The sequence below is a fragment of the Syngnathoides biaculeatus genome, chromosome 20, assembly GCF_019802595.1.
Source record: "Syngnathoides biaculeatus isolate LvHL_M chromosome 20, ASM1980259v1, whole genome shotgun sequence".
In the NCBI taxonomy this organism is placed as follows: Eukaryota; Metazoa; Chordata; class Actinopteri; order Syngnathiformes; family Syngnathidae; genus Syngnathoides; species Syngnathoides biaculeatus.
This window is the reverse complement of record NC_084659.1, coordinates 1,789,434-1,817,080: the sequence shown is the minus strand read 5'-3', so window position 1 is coordinate 1,817,080 and position 27,647 is coordinate 1,789,434. Positions and strand designations below refer to the sequence as shown.

Sequence of the window (27,647 nt, the reverse complement as noted above, 5' to 3'; positions counted from 1 at the left end):
CAGAGATCAAGCGTGAGGTGAAATCTAATTTTTTTTGCGCTACCGACAAGTAAGATTGAACAAACGTGACGCTTGCGGTTTAAAACACGCACACAACTAAATTCTGACGGCTCTGTCTGAAAGTAATCTTCACTTGAGTCGTTATAATGATCGTAATCCGGATTATGAATCTGGGGGCACGTTGAGTACATGTTATCTTGTCTGTCACACATTTCGGAGGACTGGGGTTCAAATCCCGGCCCCGCCAGTGTAGAGTTTTTACGTTCTCCTCGTGGCTGTGTGGGTTTTCTGCGGGCACTCCGGTTTCATTTTAATAACGTTTGGGGCCGATCACGCAGTTTAAAAAAAAAAAAAAGCACGATGAGATGACAAAATGAAACAATGAGTTTTCCTTTGTTTTCTCGTGACGTCACCCATGTTGCTGAATAGGGCAAAAAGCTGACGGCGGTAATTTTCCGTTTCCCTGAGCGAGTTGTTGGTACATTGAGTAGAAGAACTTTTAAGAAGATGACTATTTGTGGTGCTGTGGGTTGCTCAAACAGACGTGGTGTGAACAAAGATGTCAGGTTTTACAAAACGCCTAAAATTATTACTAATCAAGGTGATGAAGCACAAATTCTCAGTGAACAGAGACGAAGGTTATGGAAAAAGGCGGTAAATCGTAATGACATCACGACGGAGGAGCAGTGGGATCGGACACTTGTCTGCTCAAAACATTTTGTAAATGGTTAGTTCAGTCTTATTTGTTATAGTCGGGTTGTTATAGCTTTTACAAATGCTCGCAAGCATTATTTGGGTATATAAGACTGATTTTGTGATATTTGCTTACGTAAAGCAAATTGGGGTCTTGATGGTATTTCTTAATATATACCTGGGGTACCAGTGGCCGGCTGCTTAATTCTTGTGAGTAATGCAATAGTTTCCTCCAGTTCTATTTGTTTTTACATTATTTCTCAATGGGGAGCATTAAGGTGGCAATAGAAGTAATTGGGCATTAATTTATTCTTTCCAATTTAATTTCAGGAGAGAAAGCTTATCTACATTCGAACAGCAGCCCATCGTGGGTGCCAAGTCTCAATCTCGTAAGTTGAATGTTCAAGCTCAGTGTCTTTGACTTAAACTCTGAACAAAATTTATCTGTCAGCAATAACACTGCAGCCTTTGGAAAAGCAGCATGTAGCTGGTCCATGAAGTTTTCCACTTCTGTCTTGGTTGTGGATGAGACTTCACATCTTGGCAATGTTGAACATGTGTGTTCTGACCCCTCAATTGACCCCTCCGTACAGGGCACTTAACCACGGCTCCTGAAGTTACCTCACCCCACGTGTGCTAACCCCAGACAAACAATTGGAAAAAATGGTGGCGCAGGAAGAAAAGACTAGAGCGAAATTGTCCGATTTACCAGCTGATTTCTCACTCGCATTCTTAGCGAATAATGAAATATCGTTGAAAAGCAGACAGCAGGGTTTCAAGTATTTCAGCCAGGGGTATTTCAATGGTATTTACACGCATATCGACGGAGAAACCATTGATATTAGCGCGAGATCTTTTCGGAGTCAGAGGAAGACAGAGAAGCCACATAATATAATATATTATAACCCAAAGACGAATTCGTCATTGACAGTTTCCTATTTTCGTGTTACCTATCACACTTGTGTACAGAATCTGTATGTGTATCTGTACAGCCGTTTGTGAACCGCCGTATGAAGGAAAAGAAGACGAGGCTTGATTTACGAATTGTTTCTCTCGTTTTCTTTGTGTAACGTCACGCGCTCCCCTCAATAATTATTCTTGAATTAGTGCCGAACCTACGTAAGTCCCGACCGAGTACGACAATCACTACTTTAGTGTCCTCAAACAGCCTTCCTTTAGTCTTGGTGTCTCGGTGCACGTCGAAGGCTTTTAGGACTCGCTAGTCCGGTTTAGCTTTGCTCGGTAGCTGCCGAACAGAGACACATTTGTGCAGTCAGATCATCACAAAATATCGGTCAATACAGATCAAGTGTGTCAATCCTTCACACGTAGCTATGTTATGCAAGCGAAGAACTGCTAATTCATTTATATGAGACATGTATTGAAAATCAAATATAGCGCTTACCTTCGTGCAAACATATCTGTTCCGGTTGATGGATTCAGTTGATCATGCGGTCTTCCACAAAGTTTGATCCATCAAAGACATTTTTCGCACTCAGTCTTCTGTTCCGGTTGATTTTAGGTGGATTCAGTTGATGATCCGGTCTTCCACAAAGTTTGATCCATCGAAAACATTTTTCGTACTGGGTCTTCGGTTTTGGAAAGGGTACAAATTGAACTCCACCAACTAGCCTTTCAGTATACCTGTCGTCACTATTACAAAGTCTGTGACTACACCTCTTTACCATATCTATTGTTAAAGAACCCAAATACGTGATAAAACGCTAACAAAAGCTATACTGGACCATGCAACTTTGTCTGAGGGAACGGCGGGTGCAAAAGGGGGCGTGGTTTATGCAGATCTTTGCCCTCTGATTGGTCAGCGACGCGGATGACGCAATTTGTACGGAGGTGTCAATTTCATCATTCAGCCTTTTCCTTTTCTTTGAAGAGCAGGAAAAGTAAATCTCCCTGACCTGTTTGTATGGGGTGTTAAAAGTCGTAGCTGTTGGGAAAAGCCAATATGCTGGAACATCGGTAACGAATGCTTCATTCCGAATACATGTAACAGTCTCTAATCCAAACAGCACTCCCCCAATATGGCTGCGACCTTCATAGAGGCCAGAACATACATATACAATGGGCATACTGGACTGTACTATCTTGATGACAAAATAACCCATGGTTCCAGGGGATTCTCTCTTATCCGCATGGAATGATGAACCTATGACAAATGAAATATTAAAGTTGTTTAACATAATGTCAGTTTGTGGAAGCCACTCTTACCACTAGTAGGCCTATACTTGTATTTTTTTATCGAAAAAGAAACTGAATTTGAAATCAAGATGGATTTCAATTTTCAGCAGTAAAAATGTTAATGCAGGTTTGCATGTAGGCTTGTTTATAACATTTGCATGAATAACCATTACATATATATTCAAAGTAAATGTATTTAACAATGAATATATAGAGATTTTAGTTGCCTATTATCTTAGCACGCATTAAGTGGAAGCCTTCAATCTTCAAATGCAGAATATCTTTCAGCCAGCTATCCTGGAAGATCTTGTAGGCGTCCATGGACTTGTAATGTTTGGACTGGTCTTTTGTCTATCCAGAGACATTAAAAATCAGGTAGTTTACCACGTTGATGTATGTCACGTCTGGCCAGTCTTTTCTCTCTGTCGAGAAATCCGTTGATTGAATTTCCTAAGGATCCCGTTTAATGGCAGCGATCTTCTCGTTATACCATCTGCGGCTCTCAGCCGTCAGAGAATTGTAGTACGGTCCGCCATTTACATTGCCAATCGAAGCAGTCAAGTCCTTCAAAACACTGCCGTTTTCACCTTCACTACAGAAGTGACTACGTGTAAACTTTTAGTTTCAATGTCTTTGTCTGGAGTCGTGACGAGATACAAAGAGCAAAAAAAGCTTATTCTGGCTGAAAGACTGGTTGTTGATGATCGATGCATCATTGTGGAATGTAACTTGTCAGATTCCGCTTATCCGCAGGACTGATCGGGAGAAATGTCGTGACCAACTCTCCATTTAAAGGGTTAAGCCACCGCTTTACCCCAGCCGACTTTAACGGCGTATACGCCAGAGGACGGGAGCTTCCTAAGCCGGTGTCGAGATGAATTCGTGTAGGTGAACTAACTGCCTTTAGTTTTGCAAAGCCAATCCGGTCTGCCCTCACTTATCAGCCTTTAGTTAGTAACCTTACAGAGTAAAAGGATAACAAAGTGATCACTTCGCTTTTACAGCAGCTTCATCTCTTATGAATCGATTGCACTTCTCATTAACCTAGTGAGTTTAACAATCCTTGTTAGAATCGTACAGATTTGTTTTTGTATTAAGACGGAGTTTATCAATTAGATACTTTTTAAAATGGAATTATGACTAGGTGTTATTAATGTCGTTGACGATCAATCATTATTGAGGTTGTATGGTAAAAGATGAGACAACTCATAAGAATGACAACGATAGATGAAAGTCAAATTAAGGTATTTAATAAAATGATAATTGTTCAGATAACATTCATTACTCGACAGTTACTCCCGCGAGACACGGTGTACAATTGCAATGTTGGGGTAAAATCGATTGTTAATTGAAAATAAATCAATAAAAGGAAATAATGATTCATATGATGATACTAATGGTAAGTAGGATTGAGTAAATGATAAAATTAATAAAAAGCAATGAAAATGAAGTAAAGTATTCAAAAGCATTCGATTATTGGGAAAGTATACATTTTTGAGTGAGCCTTTTCGAGGCAATCAAGTCCTACAAAGCTCAAAGCCTAATTTAGTAATAGGGAATTTTAGGGTTAAGGATTAATTGTAAAACCAACTTGTCCTTAAGTATCCACGTAATATCGATGACATTACCCTGCAATTACCTTATAGTAGTCTTTTTACTCATGCCCAATCAAAGAGAAAGAAGTCAAAAATAAGGATCTGATAATTGCTTGAAGATTTCTTCCTGTCAGCTTGTTCCTTTGATATTAGCCCCAAAAAGAAGGATCTTTTGTCACCTAGCCTATGTGAAACGAACCGAGAGCCCTGTATTTCTGTGTCCAAGGCTTTTATAGCTTTTTGGTAGTACATTCTAGAATGTTTTTGGCTTTACTTACGTCCTGTGGGAAGTACCGTTTTGTTTTTATGTCAAGTACCATTTGCCATCTCTGAGATGTCTTGTCATGCCCTTTTTCACCTCACTCAAAGTTGGGCAAAAGTGCCCGCAAATGCAACCATTACTTTCCATAAGAGTAATCTCTAATCAATAAGCAATAATTGTATCTGGTAGATGCAGTCATTATCTATTTTTAGCTTCATTCTCATTTTTAAGCAATTAGCAATAATTGTATAAACATTCTTGTGAATATGATTCCCTCATGCATTCAACAGGCTTCTTGTTGGGAGCACATTGTGTGTTGCCTTGCCTGAGAGAGACAGTCATGCACAGGTTGTATCTTTACACAAAGCAGTTTCAAAGCATCATCCACTTCAATATAAGCGAGATAAAAAGAATGTCAAACCAGCAAATTAAAACTGCATTAAAAAAGTAGGATTAGTTCTTGCAAACATCCTGTGTGGTAATTCAAGGGTGTCGCAAGCATCCTTTTTGGTAACTCAACGGTGTCGCAAGCATCCTGTTTGGTGCTTTCAGGCAACTTTGCTTCAGCATTTTCGTCGCTGCAAACCGCAGGGTGTGAACAGCTGCTGAAATTCATCTTGATATCTTTATTAAAAAAAGCAAAGATGTGAATACAAAGATATAAAATCAATCAGGTTTTTAAGGTTATTGACTTTGGTATGTGTATGTATTGTGGTAAGATATAAGTGGGAGAGCGATGTTTATTTGAGAGAGTTTTGCTGTGGTCGTGACCCGGTTAAAGTATAATTTGGTTTGGCGACATCAAGTGTTTGAATTAAGAGTTGGTTCTAGGGCTCAGCTCAACACATGAACCCAAGCCACTCAAGCCCATTGACACCTCCGTGGATATTGGGCAATCCGCGTCACTGACCAATCAGAGGCCAGATATCTGCATAAACCAAAGGCTGTTTTTGCTCCCGCCATTTTATCAGACAGCATTGCATGGTCCAGTATAGGTTTAGTTAGCGTTTTATCGCATATTTGGGTTATTTAACAAAAAATATGGTTAAGAGGTGTAGTCACGTACTTTGTAATAGTGACGACAGGTATCCTGAAAGGCTAGTTGGTGGAGTTCATTTCGTACCCTTTCCAAAACCGAAGACCCAGTACGAAAAATGCCTTCGATGGATTAAACTTTGTGGAAGACCGCATCATCAACTAAATCCATCTAATATCAACTGGAACAGATATGTTTGCACGAAGGTATGCCCTATATTTGATTTTCAATACATGTCTCGTATAAATGAATTCAGAAGTTCTTCGCTAGCATAACACTGCTGCGTGTGAACGATTGACACACTTATTCTTTGTTGAGCGATATTTAGTGATGATCGGACTGCACAAACGTGTCGCTTTCTTGCTGGCTTGCGGTCGAAGCTTAACTAGACTGTTTGCACGAAGATATGCCATAAATTCGATTTTAAATAAACGTCTCGTATAAATGAATGAGACGTTCTTCGCTAGCATAACACCGCTACGTGTGATCAATTGACACACTTATTCTTTATTGAGTGATATTTAGCGATGATCGGACTGCACAAACGTGTCGCTTTCTTGCTGGCTCGCGGCCGAAGCTTAACCAGACTGTTTGCACGAAGATATGCCCTAAATTTGATTTTTAATACACGTCTCGTATAAATGAATGAGACGTTCTTCGCTAGCATAACACCGCTACGTGTGATCGATTGAGACACTTATTCTTTGTTGAGCGATATTTAGCGATGATCGGACTGCACAAACGTGTTGCTTTCTTGCAGATCAAGTGTGTCAATCATTCACACGTAGCTATGTTATGCAAGCGAAGAACTGCTAATTCATTTATATGAGACATATATTGAAAATCAAATATAGGGCGTACCTCCATGCAAACATAGTCCGGTTTAGCTTAGCTCGGTAGCCACCAACAGAGACATGTTTGTGCAGTCAGATCATCGCAAAATATAGCTCAACACAAATCAAGTGTGTCAATCATTCACACGTAGCTATGTTATGCAAGCGAAGAACTGCGAATTCATTTATATGAGACGTATTGAAAATCAAATATAGGGCTTACCTTCGTGCAAACATCTGTTCCGGTTGATTTTAGATGGATTCAGTTGATCATACAATCTTCCACAAAGTTTGATCCATCAAAGACATTTTTCGTACTCTGTCTTCTGTTCCGGTTGATTTTCGATGGATTCAGTTGATCATGCCGTCTTCCACAAAGTTTGATCCATCGAAGACATTTTTCGTACTGGGTCTTCGGTTTTGGAAAGGGTACGAATTGAACTCCACCAACTAGCCTTTCAGGATACCTGTCGTCACTATTACAAACTCCGTGACTACACCTCTTAACCATATCTATTGTTAAAGAACCCAGATACGCAATAAAATGCTAACAAAAGCTATACTGGACCATGCAACGTTGTCTGAGATAATAGCGGATGCCAACAAGGAGCGTGGTTTACGCAGATCTCTGGCCTCTGATTGGTCAGCGACGCGGATGACACAATTTCTACGGAGGGGTCAATTGCTCCATTGCTTCATGTGGCATGGCAACCTATTTGACAAACTGGATATAAAGATAGAAGTAAAATGGCGGCGCGCAGTGGTGTAATGGGTAATTAAGCAAAAAATGTGACGTCAGTGAAAACAAAGTATAGCTACTTAAATTACCTATTCATTTTCTATATATACTTGTGTGCTTATAGGAAACCTCCGGTCATTCACCGAAAAATGAAAAGCCTTAATCCAATAGCTCATGTCATATGTACTGTACCTTGAAAATTTAAGGTTAATACGATATTTAATGGTGTTTTGGGAAGATTTTTATCGGCAATTATGAATTTTCACAGACGGCGCCATTTTGGCGAGTCACTTGACCTACTTGCGCGTATGTGACTTATTCAGTGCGTAAACAAAGAAATCATGGCTGATTTGTAGTATGTCAGCACATGCAGTACCACCACCATCAGACACGTGGAAAATGCCCTACTGTATCGCAAAATTTTGCTGTAATTTGGATGGAAATATTCTGAGGAAGTTCTAGGTGGCATGTTCTGCCTAGTAAGAAAAAGAAGCATTTAAGGACCGAGTGGCTAGCGAAGTGTGCTCGCCCTGTGCCGTACGAGAAACAGGCCAGGGTATGCAGTGAACATTTTGTGCACCCGGACGACTATTCAGAGTATGGTTCGGTACTCTATGTTTTTTTTTTTTTTATTTGAAGGAACCTATGCTCGATCCAGGAGCAGTCTCTTGGATATTCATTGATCGATTTTCTGAGCAGGACAAAGGGACACAACAGCCACAACTGCCGGGAAGCACACTAGTCAGCGATGCCACTTGTGCATGTCGTCGTAGTAGTTCAAGTACAAAGCGACGCAGGGCAAGCTATGCAGCTAGAAGCAAGAGAAGGGTAAGTGATCCTAAGCTCTAGCCTATTTAGTTACTGTCTTATTGGGGATAGAATATTAATTCTCCATTACATTTTTCAGGTTGTTGAGGAAATGCTTTCCCCTGTCATCCCTGTTGTGGGTGACCAGGAAATGTCATCTGATCCAGAACAAGCAGCTGCTAGTTGTACAAAAGATCTTGGCCTACATGAAACAAACAACCCTTCCATGATTGAGGATGAAGCGAGGCTTGGTCAATCTTCAAGTGCCATGTTGCCTCCGGATTTTCACTGTAAATGCTGCAGGCAAGCTCTTGCTGTCAAAGGTATGTAGGTGGTGCGAAGATATACAAATCAACTGTCAAACAAGAAGAAATAGCAACTGAACTCTCACATCAATATTGTTTTACATACGTGCTATATGGTCTTTTGAATCACAATAAATATGAAGTCCTGCATAATTATTCAAATAGTTCCACTGATTTCCAATTAATATTCATTGGCTGTGCATTATTTATTGATTATTTTTGTTTTTTTGCGTCCGGTCTTAAGTTGGTTGCAGCTTAAACGGAAGGCTCTGACCAGCCCGATCGTAATTCAATAAATCCTGCTTATTTTGGACCGAATGTTGTGAATACTCGACGTGGGACGCTCCTGGCGACAACTTCAGCGGACTAAAACCACCATCTGTGCAACCTTAGTCCCAAAATTGGAGTCGTATCGTTCGTGTCAAGTTCTGCTTCCTGTTGTTTCTTCAGGGCCACCGTCAATATCTGTCCATCATGGCCAGCCTCACCACTGTTTTATAACTTTTGCCCTTCATCCTGGCGGATATTCTTCTGTCACATAGAACGCCAGACACCTTCCACCAACTGTTCCACCCTGCTTGGACCCGTTTCTTCACTTCCTTACCACACTCACCATTGCTCTGTATTGTTGACCCCAAGTATTTGAAGTCGTCCACCTTCGCTATCTCTTCTCCCTGGAGCGTCACTCTTCCTCCTCCGCCCCTCTCATTCACGCACATATATTCTGTTTTACTACGGCTAATCTTTATTCCTCTCCTTTCCAGTGCGTACCTCCATCTTTCTAACTGTTCCTCCGCCTGTTCCCGGGTTTCATTGCAGATCACAATATCATCTGCGAACATAATGGTCCAAGGGGAATCCAGTCTAACCTCGTCTGTCAGTCTATCCATTACGACCACAAACAGGAAGGGGCTAAACGCGGAACCCTGATGCAGTCCCACCTCTACCTTAAATTCTTCTGACACGCCAACGGCACATCTCACCGCTGTTCTGCTACCCCCAAACATGTCCTGTACTATTCTAACATATTTCTCCGCCACACCAGTCTTGGGCATGTGGTATCTTGGTTCCTCTCTTGGTACACTGTCATAGTCTTTCTCTAGGTCTATAAAGATACAATGTAGCTCCTTCTGACCTTCTCATTACTTTTCCCTCAAGGCCAATAGTCCATCTGTGGTACTCTTTCTAGGCATGAAACCATACTGTTGCTCGCAAATGCTTACTTCTGTCCTGAGTCTCGCCTCCACTACTCTTTCCCATTAATTCACTGTCTGGTTCATCATCTTTTTTCCTCTGTAGTTTCCACAGTTCTGAACATCGCCTTTGTTCTTAAAAATGGGGACGAGCACACTTTTCCTCCATTCTTCTGACATCTTCTCTCCCGCTAGTATTCTATTGAATAAGTCGGTCAAAAACGCCACACCCACCTCTCCAAATTGCTTCCATACGTCCACATGTATGTCATCAGGACCAACTATCTTTCCACTTTTCATTCTGTTCAGTGCCTTTCTAACTTCTCCCTTTTTAATCAAAGCCACTTGCCGGTCATTCGCACTTGTCTCTTCCACTCTACCTTCTTTCCCATTTTCTTCATTTATTAACTTGTCAAAGTACTCTTTCCATCTACTTAGTACACTAGGCGTGGAAGGGGGGGGTGCGCGGGAGGATCGCCGTAAATAGTAACCAGGATGTGTTGTGTGCTTAGAGCCAAAAAAGAGTCGATGCTCTGTGCGATTACTACCCCCGGCATTGAGCAAACAAAACAAAAATAATGTTCAAGCATTTGAGCCAGAATACACACACGCGGAAGTCGACTTGTTGGGAGGGGTGTGGTGCTGACAACGAACAATAATAGTCCCAATATGTATGGACGGCGGAGATTTGATGCTTTTCTGAGGAGTTGGTTTAAATGTAGAGAATATATAGCAGGTTGACAGTTTTTTTTTTTTTTTTTTTTAAACACCACGTTGTACTTTTCAAGCAGCAAAGCTTGTCGCGATCCACCGGCAGCGGGGGTGGGGGTTTTTGCTTGTGCCCATTGCTGTAAATACTAACCGGGAAGTGTTGTGTGCTTACATATATATATCCATCATCCATCCATCCATTTTCTTAGCTGCAAGATAGTTGCAGGAATGCTTGAGCCTATTCCAGCTTTCAATGGGCAGGAGCCACGTTTACAGACACGCAGACACGGGGACAACATGCAAACTCCACACATGGAAGGCCGGGATTGAACAGCTGCGCCACCGTGGCGCCTCATAAAATATGTTGTTGCTCATATAGTATTAGCACGAGAGGCTATAACTAAACAGCTAATAACCAGTAATGATTAGATGTGTGCAAATTTCCCCTGCTGGTGAACGGGCCTCAACTGTGACAGCTAACTGTCAGGTTAACTGCATGGGAGGTTAAATAAGGAGAAATTTAGGTGCGTTTTCTCAGTTTTGTTGCACAACACGTCGGCATCTTGGTTTAGCTAGAACGAATGGTCTGTAATGCTAAGCACCGGCGACGTCGGGGGCGGAGTCAAGGATGTTTCTTCCATGTTTGGCTGTGAAAGCTGGCACAAATCCAGATTTTGCTTGGATTTAAAAAATATTCTTTATTTTCAATTTTTTTTTCATTTAATGTCCAAAATATATGTAACAATAATATTACTTCACATTAGAGGGTTTATCGTACATGTGAATTTTGGGGAGAGTCTTCCTTTAATCACCTTTACTTGCTGTACATCATTCCCATCCATCTCTATCCATCTGTCTGGCCAACCTGTAGAGCTCCTTTTTCTCCTTCTTTTGTATCCAACCTGGAGTACATGTCATATGCCTCTTGATTAACTGTGCCAAACATATATGAGCGTTCATCATGCAAATTCTACAACAGTTAGGACGTGGCCCAGGCGTCCTACACCGTACCCGGAAATATTAATCTACAAGGCGTAGGTAGAAGTTCAGATAATGTATGTCGAAGACAAAAAAGAGGAGAAAAGAGGCTTCGTCAGAAGAAGAAAGAGGAATACATAAACCCTACAGCTGTATGTAGGGAATTTCAATGTTGGGACTATGACAGGAAAAGCTCAGGAGTTACTTGAGGTGATGATTCGGAGAAAGGTTGATATATTGTGCATCCAAGAGAGCAAGTGGAAAGGGAGTAAGGCTAGAAGTTTAAGTGCAGGGTTTAAATTAGTTTACCATGCGGTAGATGGGAAGAGAATTGGAGTAGAGGTTATTTTAAAGGAAGAGCTGGCTAAGAATGTCTTGGAGCTGAAAAGAGTATCAGATTGAGTGATGAGGCAGAAGTTTGAAATTGAGGATATTGTGTATAATGTGATTAGCGGGTATGCCCCACAGGTAGGATGTGCCCTCAAGTTCTGGAAGTAACTAGACGAAGTAGTCCTGAGCATCCCAGAGAGAGAGTTGTGATTCGTACAGATTTCAATGGACATGTTGGCGAAGGAAACAGGGGTGATGAAGAAGTGATGGGTAAGTATTGCATTCAGCAAAGGAACTTTGAGAGGGAGATGGTGGTGGACTTTGCAAAAAGGATGGAATTGGCAATGGTGAACACTTATTTATTTATTATTAGAAGCACGCAGGTGGATTATATTTTGTGCAGACGGTGTAATCTGGAAGAGGTTACCGACTGTAATGTTGTGGTGGGGGAGAGTGTAGCTCGACAGTATGGTGGTGTGTAGGATGACTCTGGTAGTGGGTAGGAAGACCAAAAAGAGAAAGGTAGAGCAGAGAATCAGGTGGTGGAAGTTGAGAAAGGAAGAATGTTGTGTGGCCTTCCAGAAAGAGGTGAGACAGGCTCTTGATGGACAGGAGGAGCTCCCAGAAGACTGGAATACTACTGCCAAGGTATTCAGAGAGGCAGGCAGGAGAGTACTTGGGGTGTCTTCTGGTAGGAAAGGGGAGAAGGAGACTTGGTAGTGGAACCCCAAAGTACAAGAAGTCATCCAAGGTAAGAGATTAGCAAGGAAGAAGTGGGACACGGATAGGACTGAGGAGGGACGTCAGGAATACATTGAGATGCGTCGTAGGGAAAAGGTAGAGGTGGCAAAGGCTAAACAAAAGGCATATGACGACATGTACACCAGGTTGGACACGAAAGAAGGAGAAAAGGATCTCTAAAGGTTGGCCAGACAGAGGGATAGAGATGGAAAGGATGTGCAGCAAGTAAAGGTGATTAAGGATAGCGATGGAAATATGTTGACTGGTGCCAGGAGTGTGCTAAGTTGATGGAAAGAGTACTTTGACAAGTTAATGAATGAAGAAAATGGGAGAGAAGGTAGAGTAGAAGAAGCAAGCGTGAATGACCGGGAAGTGGCATTGATTCGTAAGGGAGAAGTTAGGCACTGAACAGAATGAAAAATGGAAAGACAGTTGGTCCCAATGACATACCAGTGGAGGTATGGAAGCAATTTGGAGAGGTGGCTGTGGAGTTTTTGAGCAACTTACAGTAACAATACTAGCGAGAAAGAAGATGCCTGAAGAATGGAGGAAAAGTGTGCTTGTCCCCATTTTTAAGAAGAAAGGCGATGTTCAGAACTGTGGAAACTACAGAGGAATAAGGATGATGAGTCACACAATGAAGTTATGGTAAAAAGTAGTGGAGGGTAGACTCAGGAAAGAAGTAAGTATCTGCGAGCAACTGTATGGTTTCATCCCTAGAAAGAGTAGCACAGATGCACTATTTGCCTTGAGGATGCTCGTGGAAAAGTAGAGAGAAGGTCAGAAGGAGCTACATTGTATCTTTGTAGACCTAGAGAAAGCCTATGACGGAGTACCAAGAGAGGACCTGTGGTACTGCATGCGCAAGTCTGGTGTAGTGGAGAAATATGTTTGAATAGTACAGGACATGTATGAGGGCAGGAGAACAGCGGTAAGATGTGCCGTTGGTATGTCAGAAGAATTTAAGGTTGAGGAGGGACTGCATCAGGGTTCCGCGCTGAGCCCCTTCTTGTTTGTCTTAGTAATGGATAGAGTGACAGACGAGGTTAGACTGGATTCCCCTTGGACCATGATGTTTGCAAATGATATTGTGATCTGCAGGTAAAGCAGGGAACAGGCAGAGGAACAGTTAGAAAGATGGAGGTACGCACTGGAAAGAAGAGGAATGAAGATAAGCTGAAGTAAAACAGAATATGTGTGTGAATGAGAAAGGTGAAGGAGGAAGAGTGAAGCTCCAGGGAGAAGAGATAGCGAAGGTGGATGACTTCAAATACTTGGGGTCAACAATACAGAGCAATGGCGAGAGTGGTAAGGAAGTGAAGGAATGGTTAGAGAGAGCAGACTTCGATGGTTTGGACATGTTCAGAGGTGAGAGAGTGAGTATATTGGTAGAAGGGTGCTGTGGATGGAGCTGCCAGGCAAAAGAGTGAGCGGAAGACCAAAGAAAAGGTTGATAGATGTTGTGAAGGGAGGACATGAGGACAGTGGGTGTAAGAGAGGAGGATGTACAAGTTCGGTTTAGATGGAAAAAGATGACACGCTGTGGCGACCCCTAACGTGATAAGCCGAAAAGGGTGGGGAGGAAGCTGTGGATTATTTCAATTAAATCATGGGTATTAAATCTTTGCCTCTAAAAATACATTATCTTAATTATTTTCATCTACTTTATTTCAGATGCATCAATGCAGCCAAATATGGACCTAATAATTGAGGCAGTTTCTCAGGATCACACATATTCCAAAAAACCTGAGGACATCAGAGATCCTGTGCCACCTGCAAGGGCATCCTCAAACGATGCCGTTCAAGATGTAAGGGTTTTTTTTGTTTTGTTTTGTTTTTTTTTTTTTTGTAAAGTATTTGCTTTGAACGTAACTTTGAGTCAAGATGGCGGCGTACACAGGTGCAGCGGCTCTTAGGTCTCCATTTTGGTGCATTTTATTTATTATTCTTTTGCCGCTACTTGTGGATTACTGTAAAGCCACAGTCACATATAGCTTCCAGGACATGATCGAACTGGGAATGAAGCATAATTTATCAATAACAAAGGAATACAAAAAGTAAAAATATTCCAGAGGACATCGCGAGACCACAAAGATCTCCATGGATAGCCGCTCTCAGCAAGCGATGGAGAAGGCGGAGGGAGCGTAAAGAAAAACGAGGATGTCGGGCGGGCCTGGCGGCTAAACTAAGGAGGCGACCTCACAGACCTGCGCTTCCAAGCATCTTTTTCACCCAGTTATTGTCAGTGTGCCGGGGTACATTAGTGTGCCGTGAGCACTTTTCAGGTGTGCCATGGGAAGTTATCCAATTTTATTTAATAGCTAAAAAAAAAACATTTATTCTAAGAAATAATTTACCTGTATTCATCTATTTATGGAACAATGACAGACGGAACAAAAAATCCTCTTCTATTAGATGGCAGGAAGTACATACAGTGATTAATCGATCCATCCATGGGATTTTTCAGTTGTAAAATATGTGCCTTGGCTCTATAAAGGTTGGAAATCACTGTTTTAACCAATGCAAGATCCATCACCCACAAAATGGACGAACATGGAATTACAACTAGCCATGAGCAGCTTTGTCCAGAACTGCAGTATTATTTTCATCACGGAGACGTGGCTACAATCACAAATCCCCGACGCTGCAGTTTTCCTACCAGTGCGCAACAAATGGTGCTCTAACAGCAGAATTATCGACACCCACTCTTCTCCTGATTTAGAAGTCCTTGCCGTCTCATGCAGACGCTTTTATCTAGCGAGGAAGCTAACGGTAGTCAGCGTAGTAGGTGTGTGTATCCCACCGGGCGCTAATGTTAGCGCAGCACTTAGCCGTCTGCTCATGACAGTAAACAAACAGCAGCTCACCCATCCTGACGGAGTATTGATTGATGCTGGTGACTTCAACCAAGCGTGGTTTGACTGTCTTACCCAAATTCGTCCAGTATGTGACCTGTCCAACCGAAGGAGACAAAATCCTGGACCATTTTTACTCTAACATTAAACATGCATACAGGGCTTCCCCCCTCCCCCATCTTGCTGGATCTGACCATGTCTGCGTCACCCTCACATCCACATACATCCCCCTATGTAAACAAAAAAGCCCTCAAACAAAGACAATTACGACATGGCCGGAGAATGCACTATCTCAACTGCAGGACTGTTTTTCAGGCACTGTTTGGGAATCATTTGAACGCCAGAACCTCCAGGAACACATAGATGTTGTTCTGTCTTAAATAAAAAACTGTATAGACACTGTGACTGTGACTGTAACTAGATGATCCGGCTTTGATGACACAAGAGACTAAAGCACTCTTGAGACATCGCAACACCGCCTTCAGGTCAGGGGACAAGAACATGATGTGAGAGGTGTGCTCAGGACTGTAAATACCAGGAAGGCTGCTGGGCCTGACAGAGTGCTGGGGAAGGTACCGAAAGCCTGTGCTGATCAGATGACGGGTGTTTTCACAAAAATCTTCAACAGATCTCTACAACAATCAACCATTCCCTCCTGCCTGAAATCTGCAACAATCATCCCCATCCTAAAGAAAGTAGCCATTGACAGTCTAAATGATTACAAGCCTATTAAACACACCTGTGATCATGAAGTGCTTTGAGAGGCTGGTTGCACGCCACATAAGGGGCTCATTTCCTCCCTCACTCAACCCCTACCAGTTTGCCTACAGAGGAAACCGGTCCACCGAGGATGCTATCACAATTGCTCTCCATACTGCACTAAGCCACCTGGAACACCAAGGGAACTATGTCAGGATGCTTTTCATAGATTTTAGTTCAGCCTTTAATACCATCATCCCAGATATTTTGCTTGACAAACTCTCCCTCCTTGGACTATCTCCTTCCATCGGCTACTGGATCAAAGACTTCCTCACAAACCATCCATGGTCTGTCAGACTTGGCCCACACCTCTCTTCCTCAATCACCCTCAGTACCGGCTCCCCCCAAGGCTCTGTACTGAGTTCTCTGCTATACTCTCTGTACACATATGACTGCATACCAGCCCATCCCAGCAACTCCATTATCAAGTTTGCTGATGGTACCACCGTGATCGGGCTCATCTAAGGAGGAGATGAGTCTGCCTACAGAGACGAGATTGGTAAATTGTGAAAGTGGTGTTCTGCAAACAACCTAAAGTGAACACCACAAAGACGAAGGAAATCATCCTGGACTTCCAGAAGTGCGGCGTCGACCCGGTCCCACTGTTCATCGATGGCGAGTGTGCGGAGAGGGTCCACTCCCTCAATTTTCTGGGAGTCTACATCACGGAGAAACTCACTTGGACTGTAAATACCACTGCAGTGGTGAAAAAGACCCAGCAGTGACTCTATTTCCTGAGAGTGCTCAGGAAGAACAACTTGGAAGCTAAGGTGCTGCACGCCTTCTACAGAAAGACCGTGGAGAGCATCCTCACTTACTGCATCACAGTAAACTACGACAACAACTATGAGGGAATGGTTAGCAGGAACCAGATGGCTGCAATTAACCACATTTATGGGTCAGGATGATTGCAGGTCCAAACGAAAGATGGTCAGCCAAGGTACAATCTTGTTGTCCCAAAGTCCTTCACCAATGAAAAAAAATGTTTGGCTAAACCAGTCAAAAAAGCCAAGGACCACTCATATCGTGAAGACATGATGAGGGATGTTGTCCTAATGTGGACACATGGTCCTTAAAAATCAAATGTAAGCCTCCCAGAGATTAGCCAAAATGGCTCTGGCATTGAAAGACCAGAGAAGAGTGAAGTTATGATTACTACCCTCAATAATTCCAGATTGAAAAATAGTTGTTCATGAAAAGACATCTTTCTGTCACTCACAAGCATGACTAAGTTTGGATGAAGACACTTGGTTTTATCATACCTGTACACATTTTTTATTATAACTGGAAAGTGGTACAGCACATTGTAAATTTTTTGGTCTCTTTTTCAAAGTTACTTAAGAGAATTTAGGAACGCACCGGTACCCCAGTCTTAAATCACAGTGCAATGTCCAATTCTACTCGGGGTAAATTTTTTCCTTTTCATCTGCCTCTCTGAAGCCAGTGTATGTTCCACTTGGTTCTGGAAATGTCTCTCTTATTTTGGTCTCAACACATGAGGGGATGACCTTCTTCAAACCTTTTCCCAGTCTACTGTGACACCACTAATTAAACTGTCTGTACGCTGCCAGTCTGCAAGTCCTGAAAAGAGATTGTAATTTTACATGTTAATATTTTATCATATTGTCTAATTGTATTTGAATTTAAAATATCTAATGTTTTTAAGATCTCAAAATTATATTTTAGTTTGTCAAACTACCCGGATTCATGTTGTAGATGCATAAATTTTTTTGTCTGAAATGGGATAGGCCTAACTACACAACTGAAATTTGCATGGTTCAACATGTCACACATAAATAAGTTGCTCATAACTGAACTTTTTTTTTATGCCTTCAACATCGTGTCAACACTCCCAACTTCCACCGAGCCAAAGATCACTTCATTATTACTTGGACCCTGGATCACCCTGTTGGCTGGAACAACCTTTCCCACAATATAAGGCCTAGCTTTCACAGATACGTTCTTCCAGAGTTGCCTTCTTCACATCCTTCATCGCCACGAGTGTTGTCCTCAGTGTAGGCTTCCAGAGGACAATGCCATGAAACTCGCAATGGAGGGAAATGCAATCCAGGTCCTCGGCAAATAGCTTTCCTTCCAGTTCCTCAAGTTCCTGACAACAAAGATTCATCAGAGGATTGTCCATGCCTAAGCATCAGTCGCAGGTGCACCATTAATCCGCTGGCTGGCCTAAACGCACTCCAAAATCGATAGGATGAATGAATGATGTGTCCCTCATGTCTGCCTCCGAGAAAGTCAGACTCTGCGTCATTCCTGTCGGAAGATCCATCCAAATATTCACCATTATTTACAGCCACAGGTTCAAATCTGTATGGACGTATTCCTCCATCTTCCCGAACCGATACTGCTTTTCTTTATCAGATGAGGATAAATCCGAGAAATTAACGCTGTCCATGATTGTGTAGGAATTGATCTGTAACCAAGCCTTTGTTTAGGCACAGGATACATCACTTTTAAGTCATGTGATCTCGTAAAAAAAATGTCAAAATAGCACCGATCGTACAAAAATGTGATTACTTGGATAAAAGAGCGCATTAAAGTTAGTATTTGCAATTTTTTGACTAGAATTTTTCTGGATATGCTTCAATTTAACGAGATATTCGGCATTTCGTCAAGGTAAGCAATGACTGGAGCTTTCCTTTAATTGCTCAAAAAATATATTTACAATAAACAGTCCATCTTTATCTATTTATGCCTATGAGGCAAAGTGGCATAAGGAACAAATTAATGGTCTTCAATTTGATGGGAGTAAGTACATACAGCAATTAATGTAGATAATTTTTGTGACATTCGTGTTTGTTGGTGTGTCATAAGATTTTTCAATAAAAAGGTATTTATCTTGGCTCCAAAAAGTTTTGGATTCACTGCTCTGTATTTTTCAGGTTGAATCAACATTGAGACAGATTTTACTGTAATTAAATTAGCGTAATTAAGTAACTTCCCCACACTGAAACTTGAGTCAGTTTGTCAGCCGCCTCGTCTTTCCCATGTTGCAACACTTTTCTTTTTTTCAACAGTGAGCTATTTGTAGTACATCAGAAGACATGAAAAAAATAGTGAAATATGAGCCTTTACGATTTTATTGGTTATGATGGCCTAAATTCATGCCATCATTGAAGAAGAAAGACCTACCCATCCTCCTCTTTGCTGTCATCCTCAATATATCTGCTTCTGAAATTACAATATTTTTATATAGTGATATTATTTTTTTTTCTCTTGTCTTTTGATGCAGTACTTTCAATATCTGATGGCCAATAAAGTCAGCCCAATGTGAGAGACAAGGCAGCATTGAGACAGCACACAATGCATAGATCAGAATGCAAGATAAATTTGCTCTTTACCCATTGCACTGTCAGTAAAATCTTGTATTCCGATACCACTGCATCTTTTCTTTTTTTTTTTTTTTTTTTAAACCATGAGTGGGTTTTTATCTGGTCAACTGAAATGCGACGTGATACACTCGTTAACGTGGCGAGAACGAGTGTGGTTGCCCCAACTCTAAAGCCAAATAAATTGTACTATATGAAAATAAACAGGCTTTTGGCTCCAGATACACTGTCCAAGACTGCAATGAGGAGTAAATGTCTTTTGTAGAGCCGATCAATCATGCCATTGTTAAGATCGGCAAATTATGAAATAAAATCTGATCGGCAGAAAATCAACTAATTCTGATCAGGCCGATCCAGTTGGGGTAAAGTGTACTAAAAACATGCATGGTAGGTTAATTGAAGACTCTAAATTGCCCATAGGTGTCAATGTGAGTGCGAATGGTTGTTTGATTAAATTTGCCCTGCAATTGGCTGGCAAGCAATTCAGAGTGTACCCTGCCCCTTGCCCGAAGATAGCTGGGATAGACTCCAGTACTCCTGTCACCCTTATGAGGATAAAGAAGTCAGAAAATGGATGGATGTACTGTTTAACTCATCTAAATCTGAATCTTGATATAATTTAGATGTCCAATTTTCACTTGGTTTTCTCATCCCTCATATGTAGCGCAGAAAGTGTTGTGATCAGTGTGTGAAAATGTGTACAAGAATGTCCGAAGAGTACAAGAAAGAAGTTCTTGGACCAAAAAACGAGGAGGAGCCACAACTACTGAACACTGTGTTTAATCTGCAGCCTCGAATTGTCCTACGCAGAGCAGGTTGGTTCACTTGCTGCATGCATTTTAATTTGAATTATATTCTTATTTACGGGATCCATTTGATGATTCCTTTTTAGGTAGCATTATTCACATCCCGCCCTGCGACTGATTGGCGACGAATTAACTATGTAGTTTGCCATTCGCCTGAAGTCAGATGGCATCGGCTCCGGCACTCCCTTGTGAGGAAAAGTAGCTTGGCCCCCTGTGAGGCAATCTGTTATTTAGGGCGGGTGACAATGGTCAATAGTCCCTTAGCCAATCGGTGCGGTGTGCGATGTGCGGCTTCCCTTAACGAACTAGGATACAGAACCCAATACCCTTTCATACACTGTAAAAAAAAAAATATATATATATATATATATATATATATATAACCTGCTACACTGGAAAAAATTACACACACAATAGTTATAGCAAGACCGTACGAAGTGAACCTTTTTGTAGCAAGGGAACACAGGTAAAATGTAGCCATTGAACATGTTGACAAAGGCTGCGGACTTTTGAAAATGTGTACAAATCTTGAATGAAAACAGGTTGCTTTATCTACTTAATGTACCTCTCGTGGAGGAGCGGTCTCCCCCTAAGTAGGCGTCAGATGCAGTTCTCAAACATAATCGAAGCTTGCATGTCTGTTTGGGAATATTCTTGCTCCAAAGAAAACAAAGTTTGGTGACAACGACCGATAGTTGTTTTTCACTTGCAAACACACACTTGCCACAAGGTGCTTCATCTGAAAAAGACGCTACAGCAGAGCTGCGCCAGGAGGAAAAAGATGTCTGGTCACTATTACTGTATTTTTCGGACTATAACTTCCAGTTTTTTTCATAGTTTGACCGGGGGTGTGACTTATTTTCCAGAGGGACTTACAGTTAAGAAAATAAGTATTTGATCACCTTGCAATATTGGAAGTTCTCCCACTTAGAAATCACGGAGGGCTCTGAAATTTTCATCGTAGGCACATATCCACTGTGAGAGAAATAATCGAAAAAGAAAAATCCAGTAATCAAAATATATGTGTGATACAGCTGCAAATAAGTATTTGAACACCTGTCTATCAGCTAGAGTTCAGACCTTCAAAGACCTGTTAGTCCGCCTTTAAAAGTCCACCTCCACTCCATGTATGACTGCACTGTCTTAAGGAGAGGATGACCGCGGCCATGTATTGTGAGATTTACGGGATCAACCTCTTTTCCTCAGTCAGAGCATTGAAGATGGGTTGTGGCTGGGTCTTTCAACATGACAATGACCCGAAGCACACAGCCAGGAAAACCAAGGAGTGGCTCTGTAAAAAACATATCAAGGTTCTGGTGTGGCATAGCTAGTCTCCAGACCTAAACCCGATATAAAATCTTTGGAGGGAGCTGAAACTATGTTTCTCAGTGACAGGCCAGAAATCTGTCTGATCCAAAGATGATCTGTGTGGAGGAGTGGGCCAAAATCCCTCATGCAGTGTGCAAACCTGGTGAACAACTACAGGAAACATTTGACCTCTGTATTTGCAAACAAAGGCTCCCGTACCAAATATTAACATTGTTTTTCTCAGGTGTTCAAATACTTATTTGCAGCTGTATCACACAAATAAATCTTTCAGAAATCAGAATGTATGATTTTTTTTTTTTCTTTTTAGATTGTCTCTCACAGTGGACATGCACCTACGATGAAAATTTCAGACCCCTCCATGATTTATTTCTAAGTGGGAGAACTTGCAATATAGCAGGGTGTTCTAATACTTATTTTCTTCACTGTATATGTGAAATTATTAACACATTATTACATTCATCCATCCATCTTTTGAGTCACTTATCAGTTATTTTCACACTGACAACCGTAAGAGGGCACTCTAGGCCCGTGTATCTGTAATATATAACAACTGAGAAGGACTGAAAAATGCCATTGAGGAGAAAATCATATTCTGCAGATTATTTTAAATAACATTGCGATGTTGCTAACCAATGATGACAAAAATACTTTGTACCATGAATGCGACCTGTCATACGTCGTTAGATTAAGGTTCATGCAGGTGTTGAGACTTCAGTCTGTTTATCGTGAACATAATTCAATTTGATTTTCCGTAATGATGGTGCGCTGCTCAACGGTTCTTGCCGACAGATGTCTTTTTATTTGTTTGATCATCTTGTTTTTAATGCGAAGTTGGCAAAATGTTTATTGGCAACATCGAGATCGAATGCTTTGGCATACTCCCCATGTGTGAATGTCGACACACAGCAGAACCCTCCCTCTCCACAAAGGCTCTCCATTCTTACTTTAAACTTCGGTGGTACTCTCATTTTTTTCCTTGAGCCACCTTTGTCAGAAGCGTTTCCATAATTACATAGTTGTTCCGACACGATTGGCGTTCAACCCGAAGCCTCTGCACTACAGCAACCTCACTAGGACAAACCGTCTCTGCATCATTGCAAGAGCACAGCTTCGAGTGAATCCGCCATGCAATTTTCTGGGAAGTGATTGGATGGCTTGACAAATTATGGGCTTCCATGACAACCACGAGCCGTCAAAACCGTTGTCTTTATTTTTCCCAGTCATAGTGACTGAATCCGAGTTTGTGTAAAATCATGGGTCATTTATTTAAATATTGGTATTTGTATTGAACAATAGCTGAAGAGATTGATCGTTTCCAGTTAAGGTTAATGTTTCGCCGAACACACTTACGCGTTCACGAGCCCTCAAAACCGTCACTATGTGGGATGTATTCCTGATGAGAACAGATCCAGCAACAAAGTATTTGTATGCGTCCAGACCTTTATACGCTTTCAAACTCTTCTGTGTAAATCTCAATGATTTAATCACCAGATACATGTGTATATGCAGTTGTCCAAGGCAAGTGGAAGCGAATTAACAGTCCAATTTCTTATTGTCGAAAACATCGACTTCGGCATTAAATACGGGTCCTCTATGCCGAGTTTGTCTAATTTTTAAACGTACCTTCGTTTATTTCACCTTCTAAATGTCTAACAATATCGGACAAGACTCTGGGCGTCATGCTATAAGACATATTTTCGTGTCGTCTCCAACCGACTTTGCATTAAACAATGCTTTGCTAGACCGGCAATATGGTGAGGTAAATAAAAGTCACATGATTTTTATGACGTAGGTGCACGAGCTATATAAACACTTGACCCTGCTACTGCAAAAAGGTCACTTCCTGATTCTTCCTCAACACAAACTATAATAAGGGGCCAGGTTTTCAGTTGCAATTAATGATGGACCAAACTAATTGATGGTGTTGAAAATGATTTAGAATTTCATTGTCTTGAGCAAAAAAAGTAAGACAATTTGTTGACGAATTGTGGACCATGGAAACTCCTTCTCCTTTTCAGTGATGTTTTTTTTTTTTTTAAACTAGCGGCTAAAACCAAGACCATTTGTCCTCCATCGCTAGCCGCAATTGTGTGTTACTTTGGAATAATAACAGCCCATCTCTTATACTACAGTGTGCAGTTACATTTGCTGTTAAATATTGCAAACAAATTAGTTTTGAGGCCTTTGTGTTTGTCATTTGTCTTGCAGATGTCAGTGAAAATCTTCATCCAGAGCAACAGCAGTCAGTGTCGTGTCACATCAAAGAGGAAGAAGAGAATGAAATTGTTCAACACATCAAAGAAGAGGAGGAAGAGTTTCTACACTTGAAAGAGGAAGAGCAGGAGGAAATCATCCAGGTCCCATCCACTGCTGTGCATTTGAAGAGTGAAGATGAAGGTCAAAGTGAAGAGAGACGAGGGGCGGCGCCTCCACCCAGGAACTGCTCAAGTGATGGAGAGCAAGGATTACCAACAGACGGTCATGATGAGGATGAGAAACAGTCGGAAGGTGATTTGACATGTCACAGTGCCAAGAAAAGCTGGAAATGTTCTCATTGTAGGAAAGCTTTTGCTTGTATGAGGAATTTGAAACAACACATGAAAATACACACAGGAGAGAAGCCTTTTACCTGCTCAGTTTGTGGTAAAAGATTCACTCGGGAGGAACACTTAAAAATACACACAAGAACCCACACTGGTGAGAAACCTTTTTTATGCTCAGTTTGTGGTAAAAGATTCACTGAGAAGGGAAAATTAAAAATACACACAAGAACCCACACTGGTGAGAAGCCTTTTTCCTGCTCAGTTTGTGGCCAAAGATTTACTCAGAAGGGAACTTTAAAAATACACGCAAGAAAACACACTGATGAGAAGCCTTTTTGCTGCGCAGCTTGTGGTCAAAGATTCACTCAGAATGGACACTTAAAAATACACACAAGAACCCACACTGGTGAGAAACCTTTTTCGTGCTCAATTTGTGTCCAAAGATTCACTCATAAGTATGATTTAAAAATACACACAAGAACCCACACTGGCGAGAAACCTTTTTCCTGCTCAGTTTGTGGTCTAAGATTTTCTCACAAAGGTAATTTTAAAATACACGCAAGAATGCACACTGGTGAGAAACCTTTTTCCTGCTCAGTTTGTGGTCAAAGATATACTCATAAGGGAAACTTAAACTCACACACAAGAACCCACACTGGTGAAAAGCCTTTTTTCTGCATGGTTTGTGGCCAAAGATTTACTCAAAAAGGAACCTTAAAAAGACACACAAGAACACACACTGGTGAGAAACCTGTTTCATGTCCAGTTTGCCATAAAAGATTCACTGAGAAGGGAAATTTAAAAATACACATTCGAACCCACACTGGTGAGAAGCCTTTTTCCTGCTCAATTTGTTTCCGAAGATTCTCTTAAGAGGACAGCCTTAAAATGACACAAGAATACACACTTGTGGGAAATCTTTATCGTGCTCAGTTTGTGATCAAAGATTTTCTTCTACGTATCAGGCTCAGACACACAAGTCTGCCGGTAGGAAAGTCATGATCAAGGAACTGTTAATGCAAATGTGTAAATTGAAAGTAATTTCAGTCCTGTCATTTAGTGAAAATCAACATCGTATTCTGTGTACCATCTTTTATTCTGTCTATCTTTGACCCATAACAAAGGTCTCTTGGTTCCAAATGGAAGCTGATGGGATTTGATCTTATCTGATCTGTAAAATATATATTGATCCATCCATTTTCTGAGCCGCTTATCCTCACAAGGGGCACAGGAGTGCTGTAGCCTCTCACAGATATCTTCAAGTAGGAGGCAGGGTACACTCTGAACAGGTTCCCAGCCAATCGCAGGGCACATAGAGACAGACAACACTCGCAATGACACCTTGGGACAATTTGAAGTCACCAATCAATGGATGTTTTATTTATGTGGGACAAAACCCATGTTGGCACAGAGAAAACATGGAAAATCCACACAGGCAGGGCCGACATTTTAACGCCGGTCCTCGAAACTGTGAGGCCAACGCTCTTCAGGTGTTCCACCGTGCAGCCCCTGCCCCACATATATCAAATAAATTTCCCCTCAACAATGTGACTTAGACTCAAGTGTGTCTTGTGGGGTTTTTTTTTCTTCTTCATTATTTCTTTTTTTGGCAGATCCGACTTCAACTCCAGAGTTACTTATAGTCTGGAAAATATTCTGTGACTCATTATATTTTCAGAGTATATACGTGACTTGAGTACAAATGTCTGCATATATTTTGGTGCTGATTGTTCACATTTTTGGGACATGAAGCCATGTTTCTTAAATTCATGCATGAGGCTTGTAAGGATGTTACCTCCCTGCCATTTTTTTGTGTTTTTAATCCTCCATACCCACCGGATGCGAAATATCACTTTACCTCCTGTCCATCGCTTGAGTTTGCTCGCATTACACGTTTGGACACATCAGCGCTGTAAATTAAGCAAGGGGCAGGGCTTCCTATCTGCGAGGTGCAACCATTCTTTTCCGAACTCATTCAGCTGTCCCAGCCTTGAGCGTTCGGGCGAAAGAAGCAAATTTGGGAATGCCCGCATCATCCGCGTCTTTGCTGCTCTGCACGGATTCTCATCTATCTGTGCAAACTCCATTGACTTCCTATGCAATCACGCCATATTGAAGGCGCAATATGGTCACTTAGCATAATGATGCCATCCATCTCCATCCCATTCCATAAATTTGCCTATTTGTGCACAGTAAATTTGTGATTGAACATAATTTTGGGGCGCTAGTTGTTGTTCATGTGTTGCAATGATACATGAGCAACTTGAACAAAGCCACGTTTGGAAACTCAAGCAAGATGTATTTTTTTTCTTTTTTTAATTTCCTGAAAAGTTGTAATTTTGAGAGTGAGGGGATTCTATCTAACAGCTATGATGGATGAAATATGGCACTTTATATTATCTTACATTCCTTGTCCCACACTTCTAGTAGTGCTTTTTAATTTTGTTGACGACAAAGGGGCGTTTGAAATTGAGTTAGTTATTTACCAATTGCTCCAAAATATATAAATTTTGTTGAGCATGGATGTATTTTGTCCAATATTTAATTTGTCAATATCAAATCAGTGACTAATTGACTGAGACACTGGAAAGAAACTAAATTTTAATGGTAAAGTGTACTTTATATGTGCTTCTTAATAAAATCCACTTCAAACAGTGAGACTGATTCCATTTTACTTGAAAATCAAATCCATTTTCCCCATTGTAAAGAATTAAAATGTCCTTTATCAATTGGAAACCCTCCAAAACCAAAATTCTGGGGACACAAAACAAGATGTGGCCCAAGCAACAAGGCAAAAGTGTGAAAACTGCTCACTGGGTCACTGGGCACCACCTAACATTTATTCATTAGTATATTGAATAATAATATTAAAAGTGTTTGCAAAAATTCTTCTATTTTCTGAGTATGATAAAGTCATTGAAATCCTTCTTGAGGATGACTAGCTAACATGGAATCATCTCAACACTTTTACTGTCATTGACTTCAACAATAATCAACATTTAATATCGTTTACCATTAGAACCATTTGTATGCTCACCCTCTGGTGATGAAGTGTCAGATGTCACTCTCTACTTTGTCACATTTTTTATGTGCTAAAATAAATATTGACAATAATTCATGTATGTTGTGTACGTTAACAACACACAATTAATTTTATCCCTGTACTGCGACAACCGTCCTCCATTCATCGAGAGCAGATGTACAGCCTCGGCCTGAAGATGTCCTTGGAAGAGAACTCAGACCGAAAATCCCACCCGAGTCCAAGCAGAAAGAAGGTTGATAGCCAGAAAGGGCAACCAACCCATGAACATCCGTGGCCGGACCTGGAACAGTTTTTCCAATTGATGGAATGACAAAAGAACTCCTTTCAAATGTGCTGCAGTTAATAGAATTTTTTTTCCCCCCGATGTTACTTTTACTTTTATACTTGTGTCATTTTCAAACTCTTCCAGGTTTAATTGGGAAACAAGCTTGGATTGCTTTGAAAAATTCTAAACCATATAATCTACTTCTCCTTCACTGATAAATCTGTTTAGTTTTGAAATCTTTTATTGTCAGTATGTGTCCATGTTTTTTTGAACGGAAACGT

The 27,647-nt window shown here is 41.2% G+C and overlaps 1 protein-coding gene across 1 annotated transcript; it reads left to right on the top strand.

Moving 5' to 3' along the window:
• Positions 1–26,716, top strand: LOC133493290 (oocyte zinc finger protein XlCOF22-like). The gene is made up of 8 exons (XM_061806501.1): positions 1–12; positions 602–727; positions 1,024–1,082; positions 7,994–8,182; positions 8,262–8,484; positions 14,094–14,227; positions 20,045–20,195; positions 23,724–26,716. The coding sequence occupies exons 4-8, from the start codon at positions 8,000–8,002 to the stop codon at positions 24,929–24,931; spliced, it is 1,899 nt and encodes a 632-aa protein (XP_061662485.1). The 5' UTR covers positions 1–12; positions 602–727; positions 1,024–1,082; positions 7,994–7,999; the 3' UTR covers positions 24,932–26,716.
• The last annotated feature ends 931 nt before the right edge of the window (positions 26,717–27,647 follow it).

What these genes read in the sequence shown, in the direction of transcription:
- LOC133493290 (XM_061806501.1), top strand. Translation starts at nt 8,000, where the DNA reads ATGCTCGATCCAGGAGCAGTCTCTTGGATATTCATTGATCGATTTTCT. An exon ending in CAAACGATGCCGTTCAAGAT is followed by an intron (nt 14,228 to 20,044) that starts GTAAGGGTTTTT and finishes CCTCATATGTAG; the next exon opens with CGCAGAAAGTGTTGTGATCA. An exon ending in AATTGTCCTACGCAGAGCAG is followed by an intron (nt 20,196 to 23,723) that starts GTTGGTTCACTT and finishes TTTGTCTTGCAG; the next exon opens with ATGTCAGTGAAAATCTTCAT.